Here is an 11,074-nt window from a genome sequence, read left to right as displayed (position 1 = left end):
TAAAAATTATGTATCATACATACAATATTTTAAACAATTATGTAAATATATACTTATATATTTTTAAATATGTAACAAAATGGTACAAAATATTGTACAACAAGCGTTTTGGCAATGTGGTCGCCGTTAAGTCGACACACAGTACACCAATAACAATCTGTTTATGCATGTATCTGTATATTATATAACATAAGTTAACGCCACTTTCATGTGTTAATTATCTACTAACGATTACTTTATCACTCTGCGATCTTATACGTTAATGGCAGTAAAAGATTAACTTGGATATCATAGATAAGATCGAAAAAATTATTTATCGCGTATGGACAATTAATTGATCTTTTTGTGCGTCTTCATTTTCCGTTGTTGCTAATGAAGGTAATTCTGCTTTAGTAGCTAATTGTAAAGCATGGAACCATCTGAAATGAAATTTGACGAATCTTAGATCGATTATAGACGGATCGAATGTTGGTAAATTGGCGAGAAATTTTAGTCTGTCGCTTTCTCTGAATGCAAAAATTTGGACGACTATAAACAGCTAGTAACCGTAGCCGCAGTAATCACATTCTGTTTGCGTTTATTGCCCCGTCTTGTTGAACAGACTATAGCCTTAGTTGATTATTCGACTCGACCAGCTCTACCGTAGTCGACCGATTTAGTTGGCCTGTTTATAGCCGCTCTTATAGATGATCGAATTCGCTGGTGTTATATGTAATTACATATGTATACATACATGTATGTATATGTACATATTATACGAATATCAAAATATACATGATAAAACTTACTTCTGTTTATCTTCATTTGATAACGCTTGTAAATAGTAACTTTTCCTAGAATGATGCATTTTAAGAGCTTTGGGTCTGTCCTTATGACTTAAAGGATCCTCATCAGACAATTTAATACCTTCCGTAACAATGAAACCAGGCATAGGAGTTGCTGTCAGAGCCATATTTTCAGATTCAGACTTAAAAGTGTACAAAACAAAATCTGCATGTAATGCAAACCATCGCCGTGTCCAAGATTTACTTGGTTGTGTTTTTAACATAAGATATCCAGATATAACGGACGATGCGCTTGCTGAAACTTGTAATAAACTGGGTACTGGGCCGGATGTAGATGTCGAGGAAGGTGATTTAACAAGCGGTTGCGTTAAAGCGGTATAACAGAGGCGGCAAACTCTCATGTTCTTGTTATCCTCGAATAATAACTTTTGATTTGAACATTTACCGCAAACAACCTACAAATAACAAGTAAAATATTGTAAAATATTATAGGAAAGGATATTATAGGAAAGGAATATTATAGGAAAAATATTATGGAAAATGTGAATGGATGTTAACTAATAATTGATAATATGTTTTCCATTTCGATTGTTCACAGGCCGATGGTTGCGAAATACCATCGGCGAAAGGTGGTACTCACTATTCCGCAAGCTCTGCAATTATGTTTTCGTTTCATCACGGAAAATATGACTTCACATATCATACATCTAGATACATCATCAGTCTTCACGACAAGAGTCTTCACATCGCCAGTTTTTAGACTCGCTTTTCTTTTCATCATTTCTTGCATAGTGTCAAACAACGCTTCGAGCCAAGCTGCCTTTTCTTCAGCCACATGCGTATATAATTCAACGCTTTTGTCTTCATCTCTTATGTAAAATGTGTTTGCTGTTTCTAGGTTATCTCCTTCGATCACTTGCAAATTTTCGATCAGGAATTTAGCTCTTAATCGATACAATGGCCCGGGTATTAATCTTATCGAACAAAGTAATAATAAATCAGTAAACTGAAAGGCAGAACAAACAAAGAACATTTCCATCACTAAAGTCTAATATACGGTATCGATTGAATAAGTATTTATTATATGCATCAGTCAACAAATTTATGCACCAGCGACCATACATCCAGATTGTATATTTAAGGTATGCATGTACATACCAGAAACAAATGTCTTTCTTGATGATCACCGCTTCTTGCTGAAATTTTAACAATACGACCCTCTTTTACAAGCTCCCGCGTAGCACTAACTAGATCTGTCGTATCGTATATACTCTCTTGTATTTCAAGAAGCTTTTTAAACTTGTCAATCTTCTTCATTGCATCATTCGTGTGATTAGCAGCAGTAGATACTAATTCCAACGCCTCTACGAGAAAGAAAGCCATGTCTGTTCGTTTGATTCTACGATTATTATCGTCGCCATCTACAGACGTCTATTTAAACGTGCCCCGTTCAATAGACGTTTAAATAGAAGCCAGTCCTTGCTAGATGCGCATTACTTTATGCGGAAGTAACTCATCGAATCGAATGGAACTCGAAAGATCCTTACTTTTAGTATCCTTGTAATCAGCATTTTCTTCTGTGAGGTTTCTCAAATAATCTTTCAGAAGAAGCTCGTATCTTGGTAATCTTTGTATAGGGCTTAACATATGATGTGGCAACGATAACTTGGCACACTCGTCCAATTTTTGAATCTCGTCGATAATCGCAGCAAATCTAGCGACTTTAATTTGAAGAGTCTGTATCAAGTTCATGGCATAATCAAAGTTTTTTACATATTCTGTGTACATCTTAAGAAAAGGTGCAAAATTCTTCATTATATCTCCGATTCTACGATCCGATTCCCAATTTTGCATCCTCTCTTGAAGTTGGGGTAACAGAAAATCATTGTGAAACTTATAAATCGATTTGATATTAGAGAACATATGCTGAACAGTCTCTGGAGGAAACATAGGATGTGCTCTATTCTCTTGATCGATTTTGAACTGGAATACTTGATCGATCAACCGTAAAATGTTAACATAATTCTTTTCAGTAGCTAACAATTCTTCTGCAACTCGACGTGCATTTTTCCTTTTAGAATCTATACAAGCTGTGTTATCAACCGACTTTAATTTGGGAACCGAGTCATCAGTATGATCCACGATTATCGCGGAATTTGTGTCCAATGATTTTGTTCTTTCGGATTCTTCTTCGCTCTCAGATTCGCTTATCGTATACGATTCCACTGCATATCGACGGGAATTTCTATCTGTGGTTATATATCTGCACATTAAATGTCTTATAAGATACTTTTCCTCAATTTTTCGCAATGAATTATAGTTGGCCCTAGTTAACTAACTCTATTAACTTACCTACTATTCCTGTATTCTAACATACTGTGCGATACTCGTACAAATGGTACCTGCATTGAATTCTCTTCGCTCTCTTCATTGTCAATATGTTCCATTGAACTTCCAGCTGACATTACAAATGAACGAAAACGTGGGAAACCTCTGAAGGAAGCAATTTTATGGAATGAATGTCCATCGTAATCTTCCTGTTTCTTATCTTGTGCTATCATGTTGGAATGACTGGAATCTTCATCCTGGCATTTCTTCGATTCATTTAGATCACTTTTTGTATCCATTACTTCATCAGGCTCCAACTCCGCGTAAAAGGTGCTGTTTGACATTTGTTTTTTTGATGCAAACATTTTAAGTGTTCCGCCAAAATCGCTTTTATCTTTAGATTTTAAAAATGGTCTTGTTGTCCAAAGTGAAAAGTCTATTGACTGGTCCTGTTGCATTCTAAGCCTGTATTCATTAATCAATTAAACATTACAATAATTAATCCTTATATCAAACAGTGTACAAAAAATATATAATTCTATAAAAAGAAAGAAGAAAAAATATTTGTTAGTTACCTTTTTGCAATATAATTATTTCACTCAATAGATACATTGGATGCTGAATTAATTCAAACCAGCATCGATTACCAACAACTAAGCCCCCACGAGCCTCGTTGATTATACGTTTGGCGAACATGAGTATACATCTAAGTATATCGTTGTACCTTGATACAAATCAACGAATTACTGCTCTATCGACTCTGTCAACGTGTTGTAGTTTTGCATTAAAACAAATATAATTAGATTTTCCAGCGAGAAAATTAAGATCATATGAACTAAATCCGTATCAAGCAACTATTATTTCACTGTTTGACATAAATACTTCTTAATAAAATTTCCTTTTATTCCTAAGCTTGGATCAAAACGGATCACAAAAAATTTTTAATATTTTATTAATTATTAACAATAACTGATAAGCAAAGATAAACAAAATCTTTCAGTTACAACCTTCAATTTTGATCTATTTTGATCCGTTTGCTATTAGTATTAGTAATATGGGTTAATATTGACGATATATGAAAATCAGTATAGACAGATACATATACACCATACACCTTGGAATAACGCATACGTGCCACCTATACTTATGTAAGTATATGCATACTCATGATGCGTGACGTACTTGCATGCATTTACGCGTGTCTATAATATATTTGATTCTCATAGATACTGCATATTCATATATTTAACGAATGCACAGAATAAATTCGTAAAATTGTTAAAATATTTTTGTAAACAGTAAAAAGTAGGCTACGTTTATTTATTCGTTTTCCCAACATTCATATAGTTACGACAGAATTGACCAATAGAGAGCAAGATTAGATCAGCAACATGTATAAAGAGGGGGAGAGAGTGGGAGAGGGAGAAAGAGAGAGAATTCGTGGTTCAAAAACTACTATGAGTGTCAAAAGCACGGTCATATACACGATCATATAATCGGGTTTCAACACTCGCTAGGAAAACCATCCGAAAATTGAATCATAGTCTAGTCGTGAAAAATCAACATGGGAGATTAACAAAGTCCATGTTCTTGCGAGAGAGACAGAGATAAGAAAAGTGTCTGTATTTGTCTGAACGGTAACCTTCTTGCTTTCCATGTTGATTTTTCACTAGTCACGCTTCAGTTTTCGGACGGTTTTCCCTAGGCCTCAACAGAGAGGATTTCCTCTATGGCTTCAGTATATGAGTGTCAAGACCTGTTTATATGATCGTTTTTCAGACAGAGATAGAGACATTTTACTCATCCCTATCTGTTTTGCAGAACAAAAACTTTGTTGTTTTCCATGTAGATTTTTCACGACTCAATTTTCGAATGACTGTACTGAGATCTGTTTATATGGCCGTGCTTTACCCCACTTATAAGTATACTATAGTCGGTCTAACACATCGAGATATAAAGATAGAGTGCGTGAGTGAGCTGAAAAAGCGATATAGGAATAAAAGCCACGCTGCACAGAAACTTCATATGTCTTGTCTAATAACGCATATACATACATACAATAGATATCTGTAGTCCGATCAACGAGATGAGGCATAAATGTAAATAAAATTTGACTGTTGCGACTGCAACGATTGTCAACTAGTAACAATCGAGTGTGTCGATTATAAGTGTAGCAACCGACCAACGAGTAGCGTAAGCATGCATGCCTGATTAGACAAGAACAGAAGGAGTCTCTATGCAGTATTCTCTTCTTATTTCCATATCGCGTCCACTTACGATTAAGCGGTAACACATGATTCGTTTGACTACTCCATTTTTATACATATCTCTGTGGTCTAACGTGACGAGTCCATAGATGTAAACAAATGCACGTGTTCGACAGGACAGAACAGGGCCTGCTCACAGTTTGTTCCTGAAAAAATGTTAATTCACCTGGATAAGGATCCTCGGCAAAAATCTACTACAAATTTATCCCCGGGCATCGACACTAGGCAGCCAATAGCTGGCAGCCGCAGCATCGATCACGTGAATATTAAATGACCATTTTGTTTATAGGTACTATCTGATTAGCCTCGTTCAACCACTCAAATCTAAACTACGTAGGTAGGTAGTTCAGTAATTTAGTTTGTAGTTTAAAGTTTAGTGCCTTGAATCGACTATAGTATAAAGTATAGAGTATAGTATGAGTATACATATCAGTATCAATGGTCTACTCCCCACCACGAGTCCTGTATATACGGTTTTGTTCAAAAATGAGTTGTGCGTTTAAAGAGATACATTCACCATCTATATAGTATTATTTTTCAGAATAATATGTTGATGAAAGATACCAAGATTGTGATGAACAAACCAAATATAAGAACTGAAAGTCAAGCGGGAAGTACGTAACTATACTAAAACTATAGGAACATACAAGACTACAATTTGGAGAAGGTTATCGATTATGTCTTTTCGCTTCACGATGTAGCTTCGAATAAAAATCATCATTGAAACTGCTTATCTAGTGGTGCGTAAAATTTTTAAGCATTTTTACAGCATTAAAATTTATTGAATTGATTATTTTCATCTTATTTAATATATGTGTATTCTGCGTCATGAGGTTTCGCGGGTGTACGAGTTTATGGGTAATATTTCCCAAGATTCTTTGGTACTAAATTACGAGGCTGCGCGAAACATCGAAAGTTGAATTCGCTATATGATGAAAAAAGACAAAGAAAATCGGAGAGAGAAACAAAAGACATTCGAATTTTATTCGACTTAAATACTTTCAATTTTGATTTATAGTTGAGGCATATTTCAATCAACAAATGGCGAATTGTTCGTGTATACGTCTTTCACTTCGCGATAATTATAACTATTGCGACCCATCGGTTCAATTTTTTCGTAATTACCAATGCAATAATCAGTATTACTTCTAGATACCGTCGTTCCTAATGCATAATTATAGGTACATATAGGAAATATTACTTGCGAGATGTAATGGTACGCCGCGAGTCTTATGTTATCGTTATAATCGTTATGCGAATACATGTTGTATTTAATAGTTAATCAATTAGTGTATCCTCTTGATTGCATGAGTACTGTTCTAAATATTCATATCCCAAAATATTCAGTGTTTGTGGGTAAAAAAATAATTTGGTACAATAGACACTATAATAGAATTTTCAATGCATCGCAAACGAGTTGATGCTGATGATCCCTGTTTTAAGACAGATGCTTACCTGCGGACATGAAACTAAGACACAAAATAATGATGTGGATCATCGACGATCATCGCGAAACGTTCTTTGTTCGCAGCTCTGGATTTGTAGAGAAATATGTCAACAGAAGGCGCAGAACTTTCAAATCGTTTCATGACTCGAGATGTCGAAACTATGTCGGACGAGACACAGGTAGAAGCACCTTATTCAGTATTCATTCACTGAAGCATTCATGTTATATCAAAAATACCTCTTACTAATCATTTTATTCTGCAGAACAATCGTATGGATATACTGGAGTGTCTTTCAGTTTTAATTAATGAAAATAATTCTGGGAATGATCAAACAGAAGAATTAACACTAGATGAACATCTATTGAGTGGTGGTACAACCTTGACAGCAGTAACGTTGCCTGATGGAACGCAAGCATTTGTTACCAATAATTTCAGCGATGATGGTTAGAAACTAATCAACACACAAGAGGAATACACATAAAATGTTGCTTCTATTAATAGCAAAATAGATGCCACCATTTTACTTATCTGTTCATGATTTCAAGATTTAATGCGTGTACAAAGAATAATATTTAAATATTGATAGAGTTAATCGATCATTGTAATTTGTATTCCATTATATTTCTAGATCTGTTATAACATCACAGATTCGTGTGTTTTATAGATATGAATTTAAAAAGGCAAACAACATTAGAATTGGAGAGTGGAGATACCATATTGCTTCGAGATATAACAGAATTTGCAGAAGGTAAACCACTTCAACTGGAATTAGAGCCAGCAACATTAGTTCAAGCTCGTGACTCTACCATAGAAAATGTTGAAAACTATCCTCATGTAGAGTTTATCGATGGTAATGCTTATATGGTTGCTGGCCATCTTGATATTAGCAAAGATTTATGGGAAATTGAAGATGGGAAATTGAAGAAAAAGGATTCCAAGATTTTATTAAATAAGCTATCTACATCAAGAATAAGACATCCTTGTCCAAGGGAGGGCTGTTCAAAGGTTTACAGTACACCTCATCATCTTAAGGTAAAGATTCTTCCCAACATTATTGCAAATTACAAGTTGATTCAGATTTCTTCACAAAGACAATGTGAATTAATTGCAATATCAATTCTGTCAGAATCATGTTCTTGATTCAATCATTATTGTATGCCATATATGAAAGCCATTATCAGAAAAGTTTACTAACAAAGGAAGATAGCTTTGGCGATATTTAGAGGATATATGTTAGGTATGTATTACGCAATATTTTTTTACTGCCCAAATTCATTTTTAGGGGGTGAAATTGGCTCTTGAAAATCCGGCTCTTTCGTAATTGTGTTATAATTCAATATATACATTTTTTACGTAATGATAGTCCTAAATAAAGAAGTAACTTCTGCCTGAAAACATTTTTTCTATTTCTCACATTTTGCTAGTTAAAATGCAAAGTCGGGAAATAACCGAATTTTCAAGGGTCAATTTTATCTCCTTAGAATGAATTTAGGTAACAAAGAAAAATTGCGTAATATGTACTTATACAAGGTGAGTCAACAAAAGTGAACCACCTAAATAACTTTTTCAATTTTTGAGATATAGAAAAATGTGCGAAACAAAAGCCGTTTCGAGTAAATATGTTTACAAACTTTGAAAGTCACCTTCATTCTTTTAAATGGAATCATGTATTTTTGAACACAAGAAAGATCTTTCGAAACATCGAGATTTTGTAAAATTCTTAACAATCGACGATTGTTCAATAGCTGGAGCTCCTTGCCTCTATCATATATTTAGTACGCGAGTGTTTTGTTTATGTCTACTGACTTTTGTCGTTGAACGGACTACATACATTGTACACCGTGGATGTCTGGAAAGATCTTGTTTTTGTTAATAAAACCAAGAATACACTTTTTCAGAAGAACTTATTATGAATTTTTCTCCTTCATTCATTACGTCCGTTATCTCGATTGACTTTAAATGATTGTGATATTTGAATTCATCTTGAGGACTACAATCGTAGGTGATTAAAAATACGTGGTTCTATTTAAAAAAAATGGAGGTGACCTTCAAAACTCGTAAATACGTCCATCTGGGAAAAAATTTTTTCTATCACGTAACTCCCTCGGATCTAAATCTCTTGTTTCAAATTTCTTGTATCATTTCATTGTATCTTGTTTCATTTCTTTGTATCAAAAAAAAAATGAAAGAGCTATTTAGGTGGCTCGTTTTTGGTGACTCACCCCGTATATCCTCTACATATCTTCAAAGTTTCATAATTTTTTAAATTTGCGAGTTAGGAATCTTCCTTTGTAAGTTTGGAGCGCGTTTCATTAATGTATCATATGCTCTACCATATTCGTAAATTTAAATAATACCAACGTCCGAGTGAATGAATTTGTTTGATTCTCGAAGATTTAATTACAGTTAGTTAAAAACGACGAAGCATTATTATCATATTATATAAAACAGTATCGTTAAACCAGGTTCACGAACGATCTCACACTGGTCAAAGACCATACAGATGCACACATCCAAAATGTAAGAAGAGCTTCTCGACAGGATACAGTTTAAAAGCACATTTGCGTACGCACACAGGAGAGAAACCTTACAAATGTCCAAACGAAACGTGCGATAAAAGTTTTAAAACATCCGGAGATTTGCTAAAACACGTACGGACCCATACTGGAGAACGGCCCTTCTTATGTCCGTTCAATGGATGCGGTCGTTCTTTTACTACGAGTAATATTAGGAAGGTAAAAATTTGGCAATACAGCGTTTCAGGTTTGCGATTAATGGAACAAATTCTGTGTACTGCATGTGTACTAGGTTCATGTCAGAACGCACACTGGGGAACGTCCATACAAATGTACACAACCTAAATGTGGCAAGGCGTTTGCTAGTGCAACAAATTATAAAAATCATATACGAATTCATTCGGGTGAAAAACCTTACGTATGCTCTATAGAAAACTGTGGAAGGAGATTCACAGAGTATTCTAGTCTTTACAAGCATCATCTCGTTAGTAATTTCTTCACTCTTTGTATAACGTGATTACCTCACATTCAACATATTTCTCTATTTTTTAGGTTCATACGCAACAACGTCCGTTCGAATGTAAAATTTGCTTGAGGAGGTACAGACAAAGTAGTACTCTCGTGATGCACAAAAGAACTGCTCATTCATTAGTCGATAATGATGATAATGTCGATGTTCTTTGCCAAGAATCTGTACAAGAGTCTTTTAGTCGAAGCAAAGATAGACGAAAAGGAAGCATTATGCGAGATAACGGTAATTCGTCGTTAAAGGTAATTTAGAAGATATATTGTATTTTGAATACGTTTGGAGAAAAATTTTCAAATTTTTCTTTTTACATTTTCGGGTATAACCGAAGATCACAGAAAAAGATGGACAAATACAGATTTCCAAAGCGACCGATGATTTAAATGATAACGAAACGCAGATTTTATTGGTCGGTGATCCTTCACAAATTGCAGCATTACAGGTTCGTTGTTTTTTATTTTCCTCCTTTATTTCTTTTCAACTTGATTTATTCCTAGAATTTAATAATAGGGCGCTTGGTTATATTTGTTATATTTTATGTCTTATTTTTTTAGCAGAAAATTGAGCTAAACGGTGGTTTCGACGAGCCTGGTATTGATACTTCGTTCGAAGAACTAAATATAAAGATTGAAGATATAGAACTTGGATGGCACTGATACGTCTTCAAAATCATTCAATGAATATTAAATAGAAACAAAAGTTCTCTATTCTTTCCTTTGTCTATTTCTTCAATTATCTATTGTTTACTGAGTCTTTTATATATGTGCGTATAATTTGTAGTTCTATCGATCTTAGCATTGGGAATTATGGACAACTTTGGCCTATCATGTCATCGGAGATAGTTTAAAAAGGAGCATTTTGTTTATTAATTTGAAGATACATTTCATCATTATCAACAAATAAATTGGGTTGGAATTTTGAATCGTTTTCCTCGAACATATAATAATACAAAAGTTACTTAGTTGAAAATTTCCTTCTTCTTTTCTTTTATTCGTATTATGAGATTTTTTAATTCGTTTTGATGTTATACATTTACATCGAGTGAAACCCGTAAGCAGGTGCACATTTATTTCTTGTTTCGCATTTTTAAGGCGCGTAATATATATATATATATATATATATATATATATATATATATATATTGTGAAAAACAAGCATATAGAATTATAGATATATTATGAGTTTATAATGACACATACATATA

At 34.1% G+C, this 11,074-nt stretch overlaps 2 protein-coding genes across 13 annotated transcripts; one reads left to right on the top strand and one right to left on the bottom strand.

The window, feature by feature from the left end:
• Positions 1-20: 20 nt before the first annotated feature.
• On the bottom strand, positions 21-5,610 carry LOC138181136 (FYVE, RhoGEF and PH domain-containing protein 4). 4 transcript variants are annotated; one of them, XM_069115745.1, is made up of 8 exons: positions 5,547-5,610; positions 3,689-3,837; positions 3,138-3,578; positions 2,333-3,048; positions 1,944-2,149; positions 1,426-1,791; positions 789-1,240; positions 21-419 (listed from the first exon to the last, which is right to left on the bottom strand). In XM_069115745.1, exons 3-8 carry the CDS (start codon positions 3,569-3,571, stop codon positions 314-316), a joined length of 2,280 nt encoding a protein of 759 aa, XP_068971846.1. In that variant the 5' UTR covers positions 3,572-3,578; positions 3,689-3,837; positions 5,547-5,610; the 3' UTR covers positions 21-313. The 4 variants fall into 4 exon arrangements, with proteins under 4 accessions (XP_068971846.1, XP_068971844.1, XP_068971845.1 ...); XM_069115743.1 differs by lacking the exon at positions 5,547-5,610 and adding an exon at positions 5,391-5,524; XM_069115744.1 differs by lacking the exon at positions 5,547-5,610 and adding an exon at positions 4,228-5,092.
• On the top strand, positions 5,537-10,792 carry LOC138181138 (zinc finger protein 76). Of its 9 annotated transcripts, none has more exons than XM_069115748.1 (10): positions 5,537-5,669; positions 5,922-6,120; positions 6,828-7,006; positions 7,091-7,271; positions 7,493-7,860; positions 9,294-9,563; positions 9,637-9,828; positions 9,897-10,115; positions 10,202-10,312; positions 10,425-10,792. In XM_069115748.1, exons 3-10 carry the CDS (start codon positions 6,932-6,934, stop codon positions 10,524-10,526), a joined length of 1,518 nt encoding a protein of 505 aa, XP_068971849.1. In that variant the 5' UTR covers positions 5,537-5,669; positions 5,922-6,120; positions 6,828-6,931; the 3' UTR covers positions 10,527-10,792. The 9 variants fall into 9 exon arrangements, with proteins under 9 accessions (XP_068971849.1, XP_068971852.1, XP_068971857.1 ...); XM_069115751.1 differs by having other exon boundaries at positions 5,596-5,717; positions 6,912-7,006; XM_069115756.1 differs by having other exon boundaries at positions 5,596-5,717; positions 10,428-10,792.
• The last annotated feature ends 282 nt before the right edge of the window (positions 10,793-11,074 follow it).

This window comes from Bombus flavifrons, chromosome 6 (assembly GCF_040668555.2).
Source record: "Bombus flavifrons isolate JBK064 chromosome 6, iyBomFlav1_principal, whole genome shotgun sequence".
Classification (NCBI taxonomy): Eukaryota; Metazoa; Arthropoda; class Insecta; order Hymenoptera; family Apidae; genus Bombus; species Bombus flavifrons.
This window is presented reverse-complemented; position numbering and strand designations above follow the sequence as displayed.